We start from the raw sequence: 24,268 nt of genomic DNA, 5'->3' as shown, positions 1-24,268 counted from the left end.
ACTCATGCAAAATATTTCGTTTGACCTAATCAAATTTTATAGATTTAAGCATTTTATGTTAGTATGAAAACTTGCATGCAACTTTTGGAGCGTGACTTGTATGGGAAATATCGTACCTAACATAAATCGCTTAAAACTATCAAATTCTACTTGGCAAAACGAAATATTTTGCATGAGCCGTTAATTCAGATGTTAATTGACCAATTAACCTTTTGATTGCTTAAAAAAAATATTTCCTTGCTGAATTGCTTGCAGTCAAAAAAGCCCAAAATCGCATATTTTGCCCTATAAATTGAGGTATAGCTCAAAATTGTGACGTGTTAGAGCAAATCTGAGCCCGGATTCGGATTCAGCGGCCCAAAATCCTTCGGAGACACATAAGTTTGCTCTTGAGACAGACCAAAAGTTAATTTTTGTTACGCTGTGTTGTCTAATTATTGCTCACAGCTATATAGAAGTGACTTTAAATAATTTACTACAAAGAACTTCTTGAATTGTATTGATCTTGTGCGTGGTCTTAAATCAAAATGACATACAATTTCCTGACAACTATGGTCTTCAAAGCACGGTGAACCCTTCCATAAACTACGTTGAGGAGGTGGAGGGGGATCTGTCCAGACAAGGATCTACAGTTCATTATTTTTTTAAATTTTGTAAGGACAAAATTCTACGAGGTGGATAGAGGCGTTTGAGATGGCCCAAAATGAGTCTACGTAGTTCAAGAACAGCGCTAAAGTAATACAAGCATTAGCAGATTACTAAAACAGTAGAAAATGTGAAAAACACTTCAAAAATGTTGCAGTTCATCAATTCTTAACATAAAATTTACAATTATTTTTCATTTCGCCAAATTCACGGTTTCGCTAAAGTCACGGTAATTTTTTTTTTGATCGTGATAAAATCGAAAAACCACTGTATCACAGTACAATTACATCGTAGATTTTGGCCAAACACCATCTCCCCCGTCCTTCATAAGTCTACGTAGTTTATGAACGGGTAATGGTACGCAATTTATAAACGATATCTTAAAAAAAAGCTCATACACAACGAGAACGAAACTATTTCGAATATAGAACTACGTTTGACCAATTCAGAAGCCGTTTAAGCCAGAAAGATTTGGTCTTTTCCACAGAACTTTTTTTCGTGACGTTACAACGCAAACTTCAACCAGGTGAAACTCAGGCTTCCGTGAACCGATTTTCTTTCTTTTAGTCTCATTTGAAAGATCTTTTCGAGTACAAAGAGCATACAAAATTTCATATTTGTAACGTTTTCCGTATTTGAATAAAATTTAAAAATGTTGATTTTTCGTGACGTTACAACGCAATAAAAACCCATACTATAATCAGTCACATTTCAGAGTTGTACAGTCTTCCGATTAAAAATCTTTTTATGCTAAAATATCTACATACATTTATCTACAAATGATGGAAGACTTTTGTAAAATCAGTGTGTTGGTGTTTAAAATACGACAGTTTGGATGAAAAGTGTGCCTAAATGACTTAAAATTACGATTTTAATGTTAATCTTAATCGTCGTTCAATTTATATTTATTGTCATACTAATATCATGTCGAATACATTTTTGGATGGCAAAAGTAATGTAGAATGTGATAAAAATGTCAAATATGTCATAACTCAACTTTGAAAAATTGGTATTGATGATACGGGGCCCGTAGAATGTGTCATGTACTACAACATTGTGGTATATTATGGAGTACTTCTTGTTTTATATGGACCAACAACGTTAGGCAACGTTATTTTACGTTGGATAATGCTACAATCATGAGCAAATGAGCATGGAAACTTTCTTTCGAAAGGACAAGCTATACCAATCCGGTTTTAACATTTTTCAATCTGTATTGCTCACGAATCCAACCAGTCCGCCCAGCTGCTCCGATCCGTTATTATACACACAACAAACTAACGTACGACGTCGAAAAAGTCCAGCATCTACCACCTACCGAGGTGAGGAACTTACTTGGTCGACACACGGGTGCGCTTGTTCCATGCAAAATTGACACCGTAGTTCTTGACGCGATGCTTCTTGACCACTTCCGGATTATCGACAAACCATCTCCACCCGTTCCGTTCGCAGTGGTTGATAGCTTCCTCGGCCGATCCGAACTCCACACGCATGTTCGACAGCGGATCACCACTGAAATCAAGCAAAAAAGGCATGTAATAAATACATCCGCTAGTTGGGTACCTCGAAAGGAAATCTTACGTCGACGACCATCCCATCAGAGGGTTCTCCCAGCGCTCGCGGTTGTCGAACTCAATACTCCAGTGGTGCAGATTGTCCGTTCCACTTTGCATTGCATTCTTGGCTGGCATAAAGATGCGCACGCGGCGTTCCTTAACGTGTTCCTCCGGGACGCCGGAGATCGGGCTCAGATCGACCTGGAATCCATCAACAGTTTACTACCAACACATCTGATTCAGAATCGCCCCATTATGCTTACCTTGGTGGGAACGGCAATGGTGCTGGCCTGTTTCTCCCGCTCGCGACGTTCAACCTCGTCGGCAATGATCAGGTTGGCATCGACGATGGGTGCTTCCTTCTGCTGGCGGGGATCCTTCAGCACCACCGACGAGGTAGAAAACGATGCCTTCGTCCTGCAATAACACAACATTGATACAGTCGATTACACAACCATTCGCGTTCAGATCGCGGCCAATTGAAACGGGATATTTTGATAGATTCCAGCCATTTACAAACAGTCCAAATTTAATATTCACGACTTACCATTGCGTGGTCACCGCGCGGGACAACGATCGAAGGATTAGACTCATTTCAGTAGCGGAAAACCGTCGGAATAATTCCGATTTATGTGTTGCTTTTGACCGAATCAGATGGAAAACTCGGGGACGACTTCGAGAGAAACGTCAAAATATCGGACAGTACACTGTAAATTTTAAATAGTGTACTAAAGTTTAGAACAAACTAGTAATCCTACATTATAGAGATCTGCGGAGGCGGCCATTGTAAGCCAATCGTGCAGAAAGAACTGTCAAAGTGTGAGCCAAATGAACAGGCTGATCGTTCGTAAGAAGGCGTCGATTGAACGGTATTGCAATCCGAACTAAATAAATTAAAATTATTTATTTTTAATATCGAGAAATTGACGGTATATGTAAGTTTAGTAAAAAGATAGAATTTAATTAATTCTGCTTTCAAAAGCTCAAGCTTATGACGAAACTTTTGTTGCTGCACTTCTCGAAAAAACTTTCATTGCTGCTTCTTGCTTCATTTCTGCCGATATGTTTAGCTTAACATTTGCAATAAATTTCAGATTTCATCGATTGCTACGCTATTTTTTTCAAAATTTTGAAAAAAAAAATCTACCATAATTAGAAAATGTAAACAAAACAACTTGAACCACTACGAAGTCACGCACAAAATTTGAACATCTAGCTTTGCAGCAAGTGTTGGCAGCTGATGTAAACAAAATGAACAGCGTTGCCGAATCGACATATGTAACTTCCGCTTATCTCTATGTAGAGGATTTCTAGAACAAACCAGCTGTGCTTAGGGAAGATTCAAAAATTACGTCCATCGTTTTTCGGGATTTCTAGACCCCCCCTCCCCCCTCTGTCACGCAATTTCCCTATACCCAATACACGTACTGTCACACTTTTCTAGACCCCCCCTCTCCCCCAAATGTTGGACGTAATTTTTGAACGTTTCCTTACACTGAGACAAATAATATTATATTTATTTCTGGCGTTCAATTTGATTCGGTCGAATTGGGTTTTTAAATTTTAAAAAATGTAAAGAATTTTTTGATTTTATATGAAAGAGCACCTTTTTCTGAGTCACAATGATTTTTTTTCAGATTTTTAGAACTTTATTTTGATACCTAAAATCAATTTTAAAGACATTTTTTGAAATCACCTTTTGACAGCTGGGCAACTGCCTGACAGCTCCGCCCAGTACAAAATGCGACAAGGGGTGATCCGACAAATCGCTCCCATACAAACTTCAAATTGATTTTTAAATAGGTTCCCGGGCACTAAAATTCATGAAAATTTGGATTTCGGCTCTGTTTGGCATGCAGATTTGGAATATGGAATTATCTCCCCGCATAATCGGCATAATCACAAATTGTAAATGTAACGTTTCTCATACTGTAGATGACCATTAGCAATTGTAATTTAACTACTTCTCAGACTACCGGAGATAACAGTAAGCTAACCATTTCATGTACAGATTCGCCAGTTTGACAAATGGCAATCTGCCAATTTACAGTATGTGGAATAGGCGGTTAAGATTGGTTAGGGAAGATTCAAAAATTACGTCCATCGTTTTTCGGGATTTCTAGACCCCCCCTCCCCCCTCTGTCACGCAATTTCCCTATACCCAATACACGTACTGTCACACTTTTCTAGACCCCCCTCTCCCCCAAATGTTGGACGTAATTTTTGAACGTTCCCTTACCATAAAAAATCGCTCGTTTTCTCGAACAAATTTTTCGCAATACAGTAAAGGATATGGTCAATATATTATCCAGTTTTTCAGATAATTCACTGCATAGCAAATTGTTACAGAACAGTGTAACAGTAAATCTGGAAGAAAATCGTTCAATGTATGTGTTATTGTTGAGATATGGTCGTTTATGGTATTTTTTAACTTGTGGTATATGGTTCTTCTGCATTTAAACAAAATAAAAAGGCAGTTATGCGTTCACCAAAGATTTTTTTTATTCAATAAATATGTATCTTTATTTTCATCCCCAAGATGCATTACCTGTGTCGAATTATCTCTACGCATATAGGTCAGCGGATCCTGCGTTGATGGAGGAGCCTCTCACGTCATCTTGATCAGATGTGCAGTGATGTCGACTTGCGATGCATCTAATCCTGGGTCCAGGCCTACGGCAATTGAAGCATACCATAGACCTTCTTCCGATGGTAGCGGATTTTCCGCCCGCAGCAGTATAAATCTTTTTACCTCACTTTTGAGGGGCCTCTAGCAGTCGCACAGATTCAGGCGGGATTAGTGTTGTAGAGCTCACAGAAAGCTCGCGAATTCTGCAAAACCTGCAAAACAATTTACATACGATGGGGTCCAGTAAATACCAAAACACAAAATAGAACAATCATGCAAAACTTACTCTTCTTTGATCCGGACCACTCCTGGGACTTTAAACCGTTTTCGCAGCAAGTTTTCCGATTGTTTTTAATTCTGCTCGCGGGCGACCACAGGAAAGATGTTGTTTTATTTTTTCCCACAAAACTGCAAACTCCAAAGTTCCGCCGGTACAAATACCAATGTGTGCAATTATTTGGCAAACTGTTGAATTTAAGTAGCATACAGTGGATATATGGCTGTGTAAGTGTGTTGTGCAAATATAATAACCAACCATTTATGAAAAGGTCGTAATATATTGCCACCATGTTTCGCGAGTTTTCATCGCTATATTATTTGACAATTTCTGCACAATATGACATACTATTACAACTTGGTATGAGTTACTTAGACTGTTCTTAATGATCGAGTGCTATGAGTTTCAGAGTTATCAACTGTAAAGCAGCCGTTTATGTTACGGTGACATGTACAGATACAGGACACTTACAGTTTGGAGTGCAATACAAATTGTTATTCTCTATGCGGGTCAACCCCGCTAAAAAAGCCAATTGAATCTGCATGTCAAAATGAGCCGAAATCCAAATTTTCATGAATTTTGGTGCCCGGGAACCTATTTAAAAATCAACTTGAAGTTTGTATGGAAGCGATTTGTCTAATCACCCCTCGTCGCATTTTGTACTGGACGGAGCTGTCAAACGGTTGCCCAGCTGTCAAAAGGTGATTTCAAAAATCTCTTTGAAATTGATTTTAGGTACCAAAATAAAGTTCTAAAAATCTGAAAAAAATTATAGTGGCTCAGAAAAGGTCCCAACTAACAATCACTCATTTATAACAGGCACCATTATGACGAATTAATTCAGCATAATGTTGAATAACATTTGAATTATTTTCACGTACAACCTATTGTCGCGACCGCCGTCCGATGACTCCATCTTGCCGTGGATTGATGCCAGTAGGTTTCTAAGTGGGCACGGGCACCGAGCGCTGCTGACTGGGTAGAGCGAGTCACAGTTCGCCAGGTGGGAAGCGATGTGACTCTGTTCGCGTTCGCTGACTGAATGACCAAGCTGCGAAGGGTGCGCTCCTATTTATGCCGACTGTAGCGAGGGAACTCTCAAAACCTCACTACAGTCCGGAGGGGGCGCGGGCACCGAGCGCTGCTGACTGGGTAGAGCGTAGAGCGAGTCACAGTTCGCCAGGTGGGAAGCGATGTGACTCTGTTCGCGTTCGCTGACTGAATGACCAAGCTGCGAAGGGTGCGCTCCTATTTCTGCCGACTGTAGCGAGGGAACTCTCAAAACCTCACTACAGTCCGGAGGGGGCGCGGGCACCGAGCGCTGCTGACTGGGTAGAGCGAGTCACAGTTCGCCAGGTGGGAAGCGATGTGACTCTGTTCGCGTTCGCTGACTGAATGACGAAGCTGCGAAGGGTGCGCTCCTATTTATGCCGACTGTAGCGAGGGAACTCTCAAAACCTCACTACAGTCCGGAGGGGGCGCGGGCACCGAGCGCTGCTGACTGGGTAGAGCGAGTCACAGTTCGCCAGGTGGGAAGCGATGTGACTCTGTTCGCGTTCGCTGACTAAATGATCAAGCTGCGAAGGATGCGCTCCTATTTATGCCGACTGTAGCGAGGGAACTCTCAAAACCTCACTACAGTCCGGAGGGGGGCGCGGGCACCGAGCGCTGCTGACTGGGTAGAGCGAGTCACAGTTCGCCAAGTGGGAAGCGATGTGACGCTGTTCGCGTTCTCTGATTCAATGGCCACTGCTGCGGTGCCTGTGGTTCCACATATACCTAATTAGAATTTTATTGCACCGCTTGTTCCGTGTACAAAGGCAAATGAACGAATACCATTTGTGTTTTTTCTTTCTGCTAGTTATCAAATAGAGATGGAATAGTTTTCTATGCGATTTATTTGATGTTAATGTCTTCCTCTACAATTCATCTTACCTCTACTCTAAGCTACTTTTTGTGAATATATTTTTTGTATGAATTTACAATCTTTTGTGAATCAACTTTAATGTATTGTTTTGATATCTATGAATTGTGTTTCCTTTTAAACATAATTGCTGTTTACAATCTAAAAAAATAAGATCGTTTACACTGTATTTCTAATTAGTTTGTAACTGTAATGGAGTTATTTTTCTTAATATTGTTCTCTAATCTCTCTCTGTTATTTTCTATTTTCTCTTTTTACGGTATTTTCTGTTTTTACGGTTCGTTCCAGGGTCGCGTTTTGTCTATAAAGAAAAAGTTTCGATGTTGATCATGAAATTATATGCCAGAATTATTAGTTTGTTGATCTTACCAACTGTACCGGTGCACCTAGTCGTATATGTTGTACAAAATCATATCTTTCAACCTGTTTGGCATACGTCTATCTCGTCGCGGACGCAATGGTGCGGATGTTTCGTGATCTTTTTCCTCATCATTGGCTTTGTACGGTAGAACTGGAAGATTTAAATGAGTTTAAGTACAAAGAACATAAACATACCTCGAACCATTTTTTTTCACAGTTTTACCGTTTTTTTCAGAGAAATCTTACCTGTTTCAGATTTTCGGCTGGTATCTGCTATGTCATCCTGAGCTGGATCAAAATCGGGTAATTGCTCGTATCCCTCAAACATCGTTCTTGTGTTGCTCGGAGCAGTTTCGTCTAAATAGATCAAAGATTTAAATCGTTGTCCATTTGTATTTGTATAGTACCTTACCTCTTCCAGGCTGTTGACTGTCATCATCGATAACATTGGAGTTTTGCGAACTCCCAAGCGTCTCTTGATCTTGTTCAATTGGGTCTGCTAATACTTTCTTCGCGTCACCTACATTCCTCGTGTATATAACTCCTCGATTGCTCTGGACAACTATTTTAGCCCCTTCTCTGGCCACTATTGTAAATTTTTCAGGGTTGAAGCTTGGGTCCGACTTATTTCGCTTGATCTGTGACAAAACTACTTTGTCGCCAACAGTTAGATCGGAATCTCTGGCTTTCCTTTTGAGATCAGCGTTTTTCTTGCTCTGAAGCTTGGAAAATGCGTCCTTTTCTTTGATATCCTCTCGATCCAGTTCATCGGCGAAGTCTGTTTTCCACAATCCCGGGAAGGTTCCCCTGAATTTCCAACCCACTAGCAACTCAAACGGAGTAACACCCAGTCGAGTGAGTGGGCGAACCTTATTGTGGACGTGAACATATTTGTTCAACGCCAATTTCCAGTTGATGCCATCCAACTTAGATGCTGCTAGAGCTCTCTTTATTCCTTCGTTCTGCCTTTCGACGGCTCCGTTTGATTGTGGGCTCAGGGATAGGGACTTACGAATTTTTATCCCCTTGTTTTCCCAAGTCCGCACAAACTTGTCGCTTTGGAATGAAGGGCCATTGTCGCTTTGCATTACTAATGGGTACCCCCATTCAGCAAAAACCTCATTCAGGGCTTTAATAGTCGCATCCGCATCTATTTTCTTCATCTCTATGACACTCAAGTAACGCGAGTATGTGTCTACAATAACCAGAAACTCGCCAAACCCATATTCCTTGTCGGTGAAGAAATCGATTTGCAATATCTCCCAGGGACCTCGAGGGAGCTCTCGGTTGGTTAAAGGAATGGGTGGATTCTTTCTCGACAGTAGAAGGCATGTCTCACAGTGCTTGATGAAGAATTCCACTTCCGACGTCATTCCTGGCCACCAGAAATGTTCTCGAAGGATTCTTTTGGTAGAGCCGATTCCCAAATGACCCTGATGAGCCGATTGAATAGCCTTTTGCCTCAATGAATTTGGCAGGACAATCTTGTCGTTTTTGAAGACTGAGCTCCCACAAATACTCAATTCTTTCGATTGGGATTCGTATCTGCGCAAGCCAGCTTCCCAGCAGCCAGTCTCAATTGATGTTCTCACATTTTTCAATTCAGAATCTCTCTCCGATTGTTCCTCAATCTCATCCCACGAGATTTCCATAGCACCGGCATCAATAAAGTAGAGTAAATGGTTGTCATCTGCCTCCTCATCAAACGAACCTTCAGGCTGAGTCTGTATGACCAGCCTAGACAAAGCATCTGCTACATTTAGTTCTCCCGGGATCCTCTTGACGCTGAAGTTATATGGCTGCAGACGTAATGCCCATGATTCTGTCCTTGTAACCGCCCGTTTTCCAATCCGATGTAGGCCTCCAAAAATAAACTCGTTGGATTCAGCATCCGTTCTTATCGTAAAAGATATACTCATGAGATACGTTGAAAACCTTTCAACTGCCCAGACCATGGCCAACGCCTCTTTTTGCGTCTGAGGGTATTTTTGTTCTGTAGCAGATAGGGCTTTAGATGCACAGGCAATCACTCTTGGTTTGGAGTCACTGTCGAATTGGACCAGCACTGCGCCCAGGCCGTATGGAGATGCATCCACAAATAATTCCGTGCGGTCTTCTCTATTGAAATATCCTAGAGTTGTAATAGTTTTCCACGCAGAATGCTTCAAGAACTCGAACTCATCGTTCAACTCTTGATTCCAGTAATATCTGTCAGCCTTTGCCAATGCGCGGAGTCTAATGGTTTTGTCCGCTCTGTTCGGAATAAATTTTTCCACAAAATTCACCAATCCCAGAAAGCTTTTCACCTCAGCTATCGATTCCGGATGTCTAAAGTTCTTTAGGGCTGCGATTTTTTCATCCTCAATCTTCCAGTCTTGGTCAGATACGACGAACCCAAGAAAATCAACGGTTTGCTTCCCAAAGGCGCACTTTGACTCATTTTGACGTTGTGGTTCGCTAAGCACTTCATTACTTGAGCTAAATTTTCATCATGTTCTTTTTTCGTTTTGCCAAAAACCATTATGTCGTCCAAATAATTCACCTGTCCCTCGCATCCAGCCAGTACCACCGTTTGCAACACTTCTTGGAATATATCTGGGGCGTTCGTCAATCCAAACGGTAGCCTGCGGTAACGATAAAGTCCATCTCCCGCGAAAAAAATTGTTAAATGGCGCGATCCTTCGTCCAATTCGATATGGAAAAATGCGTTCTGTAAATCTATGGTGGAAAACCACTTCGCACCATGGAGCTCCATCAGTATAGACTCTAACGTAGGCATTTTAAAAGGCGTTCGATAAATGCATCTATTGGGTCCTCGTAAGTCAATGACAATCCGAATGTCGTCCTTCCCTTTTGGACCACCAAAAGCGAGGAGCAGAACGAACGATCCATATCCATGGTGACTTCCTCGATAATACCGTTCGTTAGAAGGTATTTAAGCTTCTGCTTTGTGAGCTCTTTGAATGCCGATGGAATGTGCGTGTATACATTCCTTGCCGGAGGCATAGCAGTGTTGTACCTCAATGTCACGGGAGGAATATTAAATTTTGGAAATTCTTCTGCAATTGATACAGCTTGAGCGCAATACCCCTCAGACTGAAATGTCTGCCTTTGGTTCCGGTGTACTGGCACGTTCAGACCAATATCGAGGACGGAGTATCTTATAGCTGTGTTGAAGCCCAAGAGCGCTCTCACTTCATCAACGACATAAAACTTTTCCACAGATACCGGTCTATCGTCCGAGACGAACAATTCTGCAGAGAAATTGGCAACAACTTCAATCTGATCTTTCATTCCATAAGCTTTCAAGGGTTTGTCCGAGGTGGATTGTAGGCTGAAGATTTGAGAAGACGCCTTCTGATCTGCCAAGATCTTGTTAAATGACGCCTTGGTTATGGTGTTGACTTGGGCACCTGAATCTATCAGGAAGTCAATGTCGATTCCTGCAACTTTTGCCTTGATCAAGGCATCTTTCTCGGTAGGAAGTACATATTGAGATAGGGATTGGACTCTATTCACCTCTCGGGTTTCATATTCAGTGACATGAGAGACATGATCCGAAGTTTGCTGAAAATAGTAATACGCAAAGTTACCGAAACGCAAGTTTACATAACGAATTCAAGTTTTATTAAAATCCAACATTTCAAATTAACATTTCGGAAAAAAACATTTTTTTTTACTCAAGACTGTCATTGCTTTCGTTTACCTTCGGGTCCAAATCGGGTTCCTCTTTAGCACACTCGATAGCGGCGACCTTTCTCTCCACAACCGCCTCCTCGTCCTCCGCACGACGCTTCAAGGGCCTTCTCTGGTCATATGACGAACTCTGCTGATTAGATGGACAAACGCGAGCAATATGTCCAAATTTTCTGCAAACTCGGCACTCTTTCCTGATAGCGAAACACTCGGACGCTTGGTGGTATACGCTTCCGCATCTCCAACAATTTGAGGTTGATGCGGGGCGGTGGTTTCCCCTCGAAAATCCTCTTCCTCCTCTCCCATTTCCTCGAATTGCATATGGAAATCCTCGTCCTCGCCCATATGATCCGAATGCTGCACGTTGGCCGTAAAACTCTTGGTCTCCGTGTGAAACCGCCGCTACCAGGGGCACTTCCCTGCGTCTCTGAGCCCTTTGATATTCTTCCTCGTTGGCTTTCTCAATCTCTCGATCTCGTATCAGGTCTATGAGGTCTTTCATAGAACCTTGTTTCATCCAGTTCCGGTTAGCCAGCACTCGCACTCTTGGATCATTTGCTCGTTGTGTGATCACTCTCACTACAGCTTCCATTTCTTCGTCTGGTCCATAGCTGCATAATTTGGCCGCCGTGAACACTCGTCGGACAAACGCAACGCTATCTTCCGAAGAACCTTGGGTCAGCATCATCAGTTTTCCCCGCTGGGATAAAGTGTACGCTCTGGATCCGTAGTATGCGTCGAGTCGCGCCAATGCGTTAGAGAATGGCGCAGTTATCTCATCGGGCATTGCCGGTGTAGATGACGTTGTGTGCAGAATTTCTCGAAGCTTAGGCCCTGATTTGATTCTGAAGACGCTGTACTTCATGTGTTCATCCGTTGCGTTGGCAAGCTGCAGCGATGCCACAAGGATGTCTTTCCAATACTCGAAAGCTTGCTTATCGATCTCGGTTTCGCCTTCAGACGGTACGCATTCCGGGATATTGAGAGAGCTTAGCGACCAATTGTTCATTGTAGAGAGCAGTAATCCTTCCGGTCGAGCAGCAACCAGTCGATCGCTTCCAAAGCCTGACGAAAGATTGGCCACTTGCTCACGAAGTATGTTGTTCTTGTCTAGAGCTTCTTTCAACTCCTTCAAAATCGTCTTCTTCGAGGGCATTCTGTAACAAAGCAAAATGTGTTGATTAGCCCTTGTTTTTACGCGCTCCGTCTTTCCACCGGAGGCCACATATTCATCGAAATTCGTCTATTTCCACCGAATTTCCTGTATCAAATAAAGCTCCGCCTTTATCCATCGGAGCTCAAAAGTTTTAATTTTCTTTAAACTCACTTTAAGGGAGCCAGAGGTCCGTTGTATGTTGCGCCACTGTCGCGACCGCCGTCCGATGACTCCATCTTGCCGTGGATTGATGCCAGTAGGTTTCTAAGTGGGCACGGGCACCGAGCGCTGCTGACTGGGTAGAGCGAGTCACAGTTCGCCAGGTGGGAAGCGATGTGACTCTGTTCGCGTTCGCTGACTGAATGACCAAGCTGCGAAGGGTGCGCTCCTATTTATGCCGACTGTAGCGAGGGAACTCTCAAAACCTCACTACAGTCCGGAGGGGGCGCGGGCACCGAGCGCTGCTGACTGGGTAGAGCGTAGAGCGAGTCACAGTTCGCCAGGTGGGAAGCGATGTGACTCTGTTCGCGTTCGCTGACTGAATGACCAAGCTGCGAAGGGTGCGCTCCTATTTATGCCGACTGTAGCGAGGGAACTCTCAAAACCTCACTACAGTCCGGAGGGGGCGCGGGCACCGAGCGCTGCTGACTGGGTAGAGCGTAGAGCGAGTCACAGTTCGCCAGGTGGGAAGCGATGTGACTCTGTTCGCGTTCGCTGACTGAATGACCAAGCTGCGAAGGGTGCGCTCCTATTTATGCCGACTGTAGCGAGGGAACTCTCAAAACCTCACTACAGTCCGGAGGGGGCGCGGGCACCGAGCGCTGCTGACTGGGTAGAGCGAGTCACAGTTCGCCAGGTGGGAAGCGATGTGACTCTGTTCGCGTTCGCTGACTGAATGACGAAGCTGCGAAGGGTGCGCTCCTATTTATGCCGACTGTAGCGAGGGAACTCTCAAAACCTCACTACAGTCCGGAGGGGGCGCGGGCACCGAGCGCTGCTGACTGGGTAGAGCGTAGAGCGAGTCACAGTTCGCCAGGTGGGAAGCGATGTGACTCTGTTCGCGTTCGCTGACTGAATGACCAAGCTGCGAAGGGTGCGCTCCTATTTATGCCGACTGTAGCGAGGGAACTCTCAAAACCTCACTACAGTCCGGAGGGGGCGCGGGCACCGAGCGCTGCTGACTGGGTAGAGCGAGTCACAGTTCGCCAGGTGGGAAGCGATGTGACTCTGTTCGCGTTCGCTGACTGAATGACCAAGCTGCGAAGGGTGCGCTCCTATTTATGCCGACTGTAGCGAGGGAACTCTCAAAACCTCACTACAGTCCGGAGGGGGCGCGGGCACCGAGCGCTGCTGACTGGGTAGAGCGAGTCACAGTTCGCCAGGTGGGAAGCGATGTGACTCTGTTCGCGTTCGCTGACTGAATGACGAAGCTGCGAAGGGTGCGCTCCTATTTATGCCGACTGTAGCGAGGGAACTCTCAAAACCTCACTACAGTCCGGAGGGGGCGCGGGCACCGAGCGCTGCTGACTGGGTAGAGCGAGTCACAGTTCGCCAGGTGGGAAGCGATGTGACTCTGTTCGCGTTCGCTGACTGAATGACGAAGCTGCGAAGGGTGCGCTCCTATTTATGCCGACTGTAGCGAGGGAACTCTCAAAACCTCACTACAGTCCGGAGGGGGCGCGGGCACCGAGCGCTGCTGACTGGGTAGAGCGTAGAGCGAGTCACAGTTCGCCAGGTGGGAAGCGATGTGACTCTGTTCGCGTTCGCTGACTGAATGACCAAGCTGCGAAGGGTGCGCTCCTATTTATGCCGACTGTAGCGAGGGAACTCTCAAAACCTCACTACAGTCCGGAGGGGGGCGCGGGCACCGAGCGCTGCTGACTGGGTAGAGCGAGTCACAGTTCGCCAAGTGGGAAGCGATGTGACGCTGTTCGCGTTCTCTGATTCAATGGCCACTGCTGCGGTGCCTGTGGTTCCACATATACCTAATTAGAATTTTATTGCACCGCTTGTTCCGTGTACAAAGGCAAATGAACGAATACCATTTGTGTTTTTTCTTTCTGCTAGTTATCAAATAGAGATGGAATAGTTTTCTATGCGATTTATTTGATGTTAATGTCTTCCTCTACACCTATGTTCGGGTTTTGTTCACACAAATTTGGAGAAGTTATAAAGCATCATGTTGTGCACCAACTTATTTTTTTTTTTTGTTGTTCAAAGCGTTTTACAAATGTGCAGGCAAGTGGTTATTCAGCTTTGGCAAAATTGATTGAAAATAAATAAAATGCAAAAATGTTGAACTCTCACGAGAGTAATTATTTGCTCTCATGTTGAGAACACCTATTATGAAATAAGAATTACATATAAAATTACCTAAATCCGGATTAGAACTCGAGACCTGTCGATTGCCAGCCGCATGCCTTCCTATCTGCGCCATCCTAGAGATGGTGAGATGCAGCACCCAAAGCAAAACATAATCTTCCCTTGACTTAATAATGATCACTCCTGAACTTGTGTTCAGCAATGGTGAATTAGCACAGCACGTGGTAATCAACTGAATAACACCTTATACTTCAACCGCTGTTCAACTCAAAACACGTGTTTTCCATTCTGATTTTGCTGTCAGTATTTTTATCGCACGGTGAGAAAACTTGTATCGAATGCGGCCAAAAAGTGTTGGTCCTTATTGAAGATATTGTTTCCAGACGAACTGATTGCGATATGAATATGTTTTTATTTTTATTAATAAATATCGATCTTTAAAAATGTATGACAATATGTGGTGCGGTATGGTCTTGGACATGGTGCATTCACAGCATCTGTTCAGGTAATATACTCATGCTCAGTCGAAGATCCGTTATGATTTTTTTTATGCTTTTTTCATGGAATCTTGATATTATGTTCAATAAATAGTGCATAAGGATGTTTTGGGATACTTGAAATGTGTCGATTTCTGAATGCTGTTTGGTTATCTAGGTGACTGTGGGAATAATACTGCACTGAAATGTCAAATGCATAGATCCAAGCGTCTCGTCCAATCGAACTGCTGCGGAAGATAAAAAAATAATAATCAAGGTACAAGATATATTGTTACAGACTAATAATAATAAATAAATGCCTCATTTTTACGTTGATTACGTCTCTTGGCACTCAATGTTAAACTACATAATTCTAATCCGTTTTATTTAATGTGATTCGTTTAAAATTTTGGTTCATTGATAACTTGGTTGTCAAAACAGTTTTAGCCATGATTTATCCCATAATCCGAACAAAGTTCCGAGTCAAACTATGACGGGCTGAAGGCGTTTATTTGACAAGTGGAAAGCACATTGTTCAGGAGCATATGCTAGTTAAAGAAAAATCCCCTCGGACGCCGACGCCACATGTAACCTGCAAGCTGAGACCGGGACCATCACCTACACGGGCGTGCTGACGTAAGCACTCGTGCGACTTGCGCCACCGCCGACGACGGACGGTGACGGACCGTTTGCACCTAACCAGCTGACAGGGCACATCGAAGACTTGGACTTCGACTACCACCTGATCGTGGAATTTGCTGACACAGGAATAATGGAGCGTTAGGTAGGTTTCATTAAATTCAGAAGAGGGAAATAAAGTCAGTCTTGTTTGTGAACCCTTTTTAAAAACATCTTCTTTGTGAGGAAGAACTTCAGTGGCGCAGTTTCGGTAGGATCCGTGAGTTTTAGTGACCGAGTTCGGAAAAGTTTCCCTTGGCGAACGAACATCGCCAAGTTGTAGCTCGATTCGGAAAACTCCTTCGGATCTTGTGAAGTGAACGGACCTTGTGAAGTGAACGGGGAATCAACCCAAATCATCATCAAAAAAATAGTAAGGTAAGTGATTTGAATGCGAAGAAATATTGAAAATCTTATTATAGCAATTAAAATTTTGAGTGAAATTTTTACAGTAAATTTAGTGAAAAGCTTAGTGACAAACATTTTTTGCGAAAGTGAAAATCTTATCAATAATAGCAATTAAGAGAAGTGAAATTGTGGTTAATTACGTACTTACACTAAACCGTTTAGTGAAGATTTTTCAGTGAGAAAAAAGGGTACAAATAGTGAAAATGAACACACGTAGCAAGATGCCAAACATCGAAGAGGAGCAACGTATTCACGATAGCGAGAATACAGATTCTTCTCGGAGCATCGAAGAACGGTTTGTACGTTCCACCACGACCGAGCCCATTCAAAGGGTGGACCGTGATGCGACGATCGCCGCACTTGAACGAGAGATGGCCCGCATATCCGCGCAATTAAGCCGTCTCAGCGCGAACTCATCCGACGATACTGCTGGCAATGGCAACATCGCTATCAGCAATCACAGAAATTATTCCGCTGAAGAAGAAGCTCTAAGGAGTCTCCAGACCCTTTCTAGCTTGAGGGACCTTACCACATTCGATGGTAATCCCCTTAAATTGAACCAATTCATCAAAGCCGTGGATCGCATCATGCCTTTGATGGAGAAAGTGAAAAATTCCCCTACATTCGATGTGTGGATGCAATCCATACGTGCCAAAATTGTGGGAGAAGCAGATACCGTGCTAGAAATGTACGGTACTGATATTGAGTGGGATGAGATTAAAAATAATCTCATAACCCATTACAGCGACAAGAGGGACGAGGTGTCGCTCACAATGGACTTGTTCCACACAAAACAAACGGGATCAGTTCAAGAATTTTATGAACGGATCACGCACATCGTATCACTTCTTGTAAATCAATTAATGATTAATGAGAGCGATACAATCATAAGAAATTCGAAAAGAAAAGTCTACCAAGAGCAAGGACTGAAAGTTTTCCTCGCCGGGCTGTTACCGCCCGCATTGGGATCAAACATCAGGTCCCAAAATCCAACGTCATTGAAAGATGCTCTCAGACGTTGTCTTGTTGAGGACAATATAGCATATTTGCAACGTTCAGCTAGAGCGTTGCCAAGCAATGTAACAAACATAAGCACGTCTTCTAAACCACCAAACACACCAAACACACCACCAAACCATACATCTTATCAGATGCGACCTCCTGGTTTTTTCAACAAACCCAGGATGTACTCGAGGCCCACCTTCAATAAATTCCAAAATCAAAAACCCCACACGGTCCCTTTCTCGAGAATACCTCCACCACCACAACAGTCTCAGCTGCAGAAGCCATACCAGAACTTCCACAACCGACCAGGCCCTTCCCAGTTTAGAAGAGCACAGTCAGAACGTATGCACATGCCCAACTTCCAGATGGAAGAAATCGCAGATGGCTATGAAGCAAGCGAAGCTTACTGGCCAGACGATTATTATTTACAAAATGAATATTTCGCAAACAATAACTACAAAGATATGAATAATGCTCCTGCGTGGGCATACGATGACCCCCATCAAGTGTCGGGAGAAATGCAGCATGAAGCAGAATCAAATTTGCATGCTCATAATAGGGCAGACCCTAAGTCAGATACTCCAGATGAGCTAAATTTTCATCTTGCGGAGCAATCAAAGATGAAAAAGTAAATAATTTCTTGCCCTACGTAAAAATCCATACCAACAAAGGTCCATTAAAGTTTTTAATAGATACTGGTGCAAATCGGAACTACATAAGTCCTAAGCACGTCAACTGGGATAGATGTAGAGACACGCATCCAGTAAAAATAAAAAATGTTAACGGTGACCATATCGCTACCAAATTCGTAGAATTCAATCCTTTCTATCAAATACATGGCTCGAGTAAACAAGAGTTCCTAGTATTTGATTTTCATGAGTTTTTTGACGGTCTCATCGGCTATAATACTTTACGTTCTTCGAAAGCCGATATTTTAACGGCTGATAACTTGTTGAAATTTCCAAATGGAACCATCCAGATGTATAGAAAATACCCAAATTCTACTACTATCCGGTTAAACTGTCATGAAACTAAAGTTATTAGCTTGCCTACCGATGTTACTGAAGGAGAATTTTATTTCGAAAATGACATTCCATTATCTCCTCAGATAAATATTCATGCAGGCTTATACAGCTGTACTGAAAACCGTGTTTTCGTTACGGTAACTAATGTTTCCAACGAGCAGGCAAAAGTAGTGATTAGGGATCCATTGACAGTAGAGATAAATAATTTTACTACAGATGAACCAGTACCTGTAGAAAATTTTAGGGATCCCACAACACGAGTTTTTGACCAACTCAGATTAGATCATCTCAATCGTGAAGAAAAAACCAATCTTCTGAAGTTAATAGCTGACTATGAACACATTTTCCATGTGGAAGGTCAACAATTGACATTCACTAATGCTGTCAAGCATAGAATCAACACTAAGGACGATGTCCCCATCCATGTGAAATCTTACCGCTACCCCTTCTTTCATAGAGAAGAAGTACAACGACAGATTTCAAAAATGCCTGACCAAGGCATAATAAGGCCTTCAAATAGTCCATGGACATCCCCTGTGTGGATTGTCCCAAAAAAATTAGATGCAACGGGACAGAAGAAATGGCGGTTAGTCATTGACTACCGTAAATTGAATGAGAAAACGATTGACGATCGTTATCCCATTCCCAATATAACGGACATTCTTGACAAGCTAGGACGTTGTATGTATTTTACAACCCTAGACTTGGCATCAGGCTTCCACCAAATAGAGGTCGACAGCCGCGATATCGCAAAAACCGCTTTCAATGTAGAAAACGGTCATTACGAATTTCTGAGGATGCCTTTTGGCCTCAAAAACGCTCCATCGACGTTCCAACGCGTCATGGATAATGTTCTAAGAGAACACATTGGTGTCAGATGCCTAGTCTATATGGATGACATCATCGTATTCTCTACAAGTTTAAAGGAACACCTCGATAATTTGAGGAAAATCTTTGAAACTTTACGAAAATATAACATGAAAATTCAGCTCGATAAAAGCGAATTCCTTAAGAAGGAAGTTGCTTTTCTCGGCCATATAGTAACCCGAGACGGAGTGCAACCAAATCCAGATAAGATCGAAACTATCCGGAAATGGCCCATTCCCACTGACGAAAAGCAATTGAGAGGCTTTCTCGGAATCCTTGGTTACTATCGCAAATTCATCAAAGACTTTGCGAAAATAGCCAAACCCTTAACACAAGCTCTACGGAAGGGTGAGAAAATCATTCATAATAAAGAGTTCGTCGAAGCATTTGAACGATGCAGAAACATTCTCACATCGAGTGACATTCTCCAATACCCGGAATTTGATAAACCGTTTGTTTTAACGACAGACGCATCAAATTACGCCGTAGGTGCCGTACTGTCACAAGGCAAAATTGGCAGCGACAAGCCAATTGCCTTCGCGTCACGAACCCTCAATAAGTCGGAAGAAAATTATTCCGCTATTGAGAAGGAGTTGTTGGCAATCGTGTGGGCGTGCAAATACTTTAGACCGTACCTTTACGGACGGAAATTCACGCTGTACATTGACCATAAACCATTAACACATGGTTTAAATCTAAAAGATACCAACAGCAGACTCATTCACTGGCGATTATATTTAGAAGAGTTCGACTTCGAAATACAATATAGGCCAGGTAAGCAAAATGTCGTGGCAGATGGTCTGTCAAGAGTACGAGAAACGGAGATGAACGTCAACGACGCTAGTGATGCACCTTCTTCGTCTGACACGGAAGATGACTCTTCTGAAAACGACGAAACGGTACATTCTGCTGACACGGATGATTCTGCCTTTATACCTTGCACAGAACACCCACTGAATAAATTTAGTAATCAAATTGTTTTACAAATAGGGGCAGACGAGGGAGAAACTTATGAGGAAATATTTCCTAGAATGTTCAGACGTACGATCACAAAAATCAATTTCGGAGTACCCAATCTGATTAAAATGTTCAAAAACTACATGGATGTTAAGAGGTCCAATTGCATATTTTGTCCGGAAAGCGTTATAAATTCACTTCAAATAGTTTACAAAAACTATTTCAGTCGTGGCAAACCATTTAAGGTTTGTATATCTCAAAAACTCCTAATTGATCTAAAAACTCCAGAAGAACAAAATTTGGTTATCGAACAAACACATTCGAATGGACACCGTGGTATATGGGAGAATAATAGAAAGATTGCAATTCGTTACTTCTTCTCAGCTATGAAAAGTAAAATACAACAGTATGTAAGGCTCTGTCGGGTCTGCAACTCAAGTAAGTACGAAAGACACCCGTACAAGATCAAACTTGGAAAAACTCCTAATCCAAAAAAGCCTCTAGAAATAGTACACGTAGATATTTTTATAAAGAAACCTAACATATTTCTCTCTTTCGTAGACAAATTTTCACGGTTCGGGACGGTCATTCCAATCAAGTCACGAAACATCAACGATGTAAGGAACGGGTTAACAAAATATTTCACCTTGATTGGTACTCCAAATTTAATCGTCTCTGATAATGAGCCAGCCATACGCTCGATTGAAATAAGAACGCTTTTGGAAAACCTGAACGTCCAAATACATTTCACCCCACCAAACCATAGCGTTAGCAATGGAACTGTCGAAAGGTTTCACTCTACTTTGGGTGAAATTTATCGATGTCTTAAGCCGACGTACCCCGATCTCAACGATAAAGAACTTTTTAGAATTGCATGCACAACGTACAATAATACCGTGCATTCCGCTGTAAAATTAAAACCAAGAGAGATCATGTATGCGAGAAGGGATGAGGACGAAATGTCTTTGGACATAGACAAAATTATTGAAAATAGAAACAAATTCTTTCAAGAAGTTGTAAGTCGTTCGGAAGCGACCAAAAATAAAAAATTGAAGTACCACAACAGGGTCAGAGAAGAGCCACCCGTTCTACCCGTGGAGGGCACCGTGTACAACAAAGTACAGGGTGTCAGGAACAAGGGCCGCGAGAGATACCTTCCAGTCACAGTGGTCGAAGACAAGGGTAGAACCTTTACAGACCATTATGGCCGGGAGTTACATAAAGACAATATTCGGAGAACCTGAATCCACAACAAAATTATTTTCTTTACACATGTTTCAGAATGTGGATTCGCCTGACAACCCTGACATGCCTGACAATTGCCACGACAGTAGCACAGACAATACAACTATACGACTTGACGAGGAACCCTGGACTACTGACATTACAATCCGGAAACACGCTTATCAAAATTGGACAGCATCGCATATATCATGTGATCGACTTGACCAAATACAAACCCCTTTTGGATAACATCGAACTCGCCGTCGATGGACTCAAAATTTTTATCGATTACCAGGATCTTACATCCCTTTTGAAAACAAAGCTGGAAGAAGTCAAAGGATCGTATAGGAGGTTAATTCCAGCACAACACTTTCGTCATAAAAGAGGAGCATTTAACTTTTTAGGATCAGCGATTAAAATAATAACAGGCAATTTAGATGAAAACGATTTGAAACAGATTAATGACGACATCAAGGATTTGAGAGAAAAGAACCAGGATCTAGTTAGACAAAATAACATTCAAGTAAAACTAAATCGACTCCTAGAGAACCGAATAAACAAAATCATTGACTCCGTAAACAAAGAGCAGAAAATCATAAAACAACAAATAATAGCAGCTAGACAGACGTTGATTATTAATAGACTGATATTTTTCTCGAACTGCAGCATCTCCATAGATGGGAAAAATTTCTCCACTACCAAGTATGCATCAACCTTACCAACTGTAATTCCGATGGACGGAGTTAAAATCGAACAGGCAGACTTCGAGCCTATCTTGGATCTCAAGGAGCTGAGGAAGTTACACCTGGAGAACAGAGAGGAACTACACATTATCAAAAACCGGCATTTCCTCCAAACAACCACAAGTTTGGGGTTATCCTCCATTTGTATCATTTTAGGAATTTGCATCGGCCTCTATTCTTTATACACGAGGAAGACGAAGCCAAACGGCACCAGCTTAGACAACGACACAGGAAACGCGGATCGTTGCGAAATTGTATCGGGACGATCCAATCTTGAGGGGGGAGCAGTTAAAGAAAAATCCCCTCGGACGCCGACGCCACATGTAACCTGCAAGCTGAGACCGGGACCATCACCTACACGGGCGTGCTGACGTAAGCACTCGTGCGACTTGCGCCACCGCCGACGACGGACGGTGACGGACCGTTTGCACCTAACCAGCTGACAGGGCACATCGAAGACTTGGACTTCGACTACCACCTGATCGTGGAATTTGCTGACACAGGAATAATGGAGCGTTAGGTAGGTTTCATTAAATTCAGAAGAGGGAAATAAAGTCAGTCTTGTTTGTGAACCCTTTTTAAAAACATCTTCTTTGTGAGGAAGAGCTTATCGATACATCAGCTTAATAAGATGCAGACAAATGTTTTGTTAAACTATTTTGTTAAGGAATCAATGCTTGTCGAATAAATTTCTTGTTAAACTTTTGAAAAGTGTTTTAATTCATCATTGTAGATACCGATGAGGAAAATCGAACATTGACTATTTTCTCAATTGAAAAATCATTTAAACAGTAATGTGTAGAGCATAATTTTAGTTCAGCTATCATTACCATTATTAAGCAAGAATTCAGCAAGCTTGCTTGTTTGTGACTTGCAATTGTTAGTTGGGGTACTCTTTCGTATAAAATCAAAAAATCAATACATTTTTCAAAATTTAAAAACCCAATTCGAATGACTCCCAAACCTCGTCCCGAACTCCCAACACAGACAAACAGACGTCTCACTCTACTCACTTCCTATCGCTATCCTTTTTAACGGTTATGTCGTTTTCGTTTTTGCGGTGGTGCTACACCGGTGAAGCACTTTTGCACCGAAAGTGTTCGTTTTTGATTTTCGTGCTGCACCGGTGTAGCACTTTTTCTGCACCGCTCAAGATAGTGTAGCACTCAAAAATTTGAGAGTGTAGCGAGTGTACACCGTGTCCACCAATCAGCGTTTGCAAAGTTGTAAATATTTTGGTTTTATTCACGCACACCAATGCAACTGCACCGAAAATGTTCGTTTTTGCAGTGAAAAGTGTAGCACGAAGCGGTGTAGCACCGCCGCAAAAACGAAATCGACATTAGTTCAAATATTTTGTAGTTCGCAAATCGCTCGGTCACGGCGCTCGGATCGTTTTTGCTCCTGTTTGACGTTTGCTCATTACCGTCACCTACTGAGTAGTTTGCGTAACACAGCCTGGTTAGCATTAGGCGACTGATTTTTGCCGCAATTTGTTCCAAGTGATACGTCTGTTTGTCTGGTGCTTCCAATTTTAGAGGCACTGTGCGTGTGAGGAGAAAATCGTTTGTTTATTTATAAATGTTTTCGTCTTCTTCTTTTTTTCTGGCCAACTAGCACCGTTCGGCGCCAGTTGTGTTTTACGTCGGCTGGGTCTAGGAGCTAAGCCTTAAATTCCGACGCCCCAGGGAGACAGCCACCACACCTGAGGACCCTACATATCGAGCCCATCAACACATGGGCCGGAACCTACGCCTTTACTTCGTATCCGAGAGAAGGCGTGATCACGGATTTTATGTCTCAGAAAATCCCATCGGCGTCGACGGAAATTGAACCCCGACCGACTGGGGTGAGAGGCAACCACGCTTACCACTACATCACCGACGCCGACAAAAAAAATGTTGTTGTCGGGTCGCCACCAAACCGAACGTCGCACAATCAAGTCGCGACGCGACCCAAATTCGCGACGTTTTTGAATCATGGACGTTTTTGAATCATGTCAAAAGTAGTGCGCATCCTTCCCGTTTATGTCAGCAACACAGCGCACTAGATGCGGAACAGTTGCGACACTTGTGGACCAAGACCCGCATAGAAAAATACGATCAATGGAATAGTTAGTAATTCCCATACAAACTTTGAAGGGCTTGTGCACTCTCAATTTTCAACCAATAGGAGGCAATCAGTGAAGTACTAGATTGAAAGTAGTGAGCTGGATTTTTGTATGGTGAGATGATCGATTCTCCAATTCTGCAATGAAATGGTGCAAACAGCGTGGGTTATATGATTTCTTGCCTAATTAGATGCTGATTGAGCAAAAGTT

At 42.8% G+C, this 24,268-nt stretch overlaps 1 protein-coding gene across 1 annotated transcript; it reads right to left on the bottom strand.

Annotated features, from left to right (window-relative positions):
- Window positions 1-1,834: 1,834 nt before the first annotated feature.
- On the bottom strand, window positions 1,835-2,907 carry LOC109417839 (NADH dehydrogenase [ubiquinone] iron-sulfur protein 4, mitochondrial). Its single transcript, XM_019692013.3, has 4 exons — window positions 2,749-2,907; window positions 2,465-2,618; window positions 2,227-2,402; window positions 1,835-2,157 (listed from the first exon to the last, which is right to left on the bottom strand). Exons 1-4 carry the CDS (start codon window positions 2,793-2,795, stop codon window positions 1,977-1,979), a joined length of 558 nt encoding a protein of 185 aa, XP_019547558.3. The 5' UTR covers window positions 2,796-2,907; the 3' UTR covers window positions 1,835-1,976.
- Between the last annotated feature and the right edge of the window lie 21,361 nt (window positions 2,908-24,268).

This window comes from Aedes albopictus, chromosome 2 (genome assembly GCF_035046485.1).
Source record: "Aedes albopictus strain Foshan chromosome 2, AalbF5, whole genome shotgun sequence".
Classification (NCBI taxonomy): domain Eukaryota; kingdom Metazoa; phylum Arthropoda; class Insecta; order Diptera; family Culicidae; genus Aedes; species Aedes albopictus.
The sequence above is the reverse complement of the archived record's forward strand: the minus strand, read 5'-3'. Positions and strand labels throughout refer to the sequence as shown.

What these genes read in the sequence shown, in the direction of transcription:
- LOC109417839 (XM_019692013.3), bottom strand. Translation starts at nt 2,795, where the DNA reads ATGAGTCTAATCCTTCGATCGTTGTCCCGCGCGGTGACCACGCAATG. An exon ending in CGCGCGGTGACCACGCAATG is followed by an intron (nt 2,619 to 2,748) that starts GTAAGTCGTGAA and finishes GTGTTATTGCAG; the next exon opens with GACGAAGGCATCGTTTTCTA. An exon ending in CTGATGGGATGGTCGTCGAC is followed by an intron (nt 2,158 to 2,226) that starts GTAAGATTTCCT and finishes GCTTGATTTCAG; the next exon opens with TGGTGATCCGCTGTCGAACA.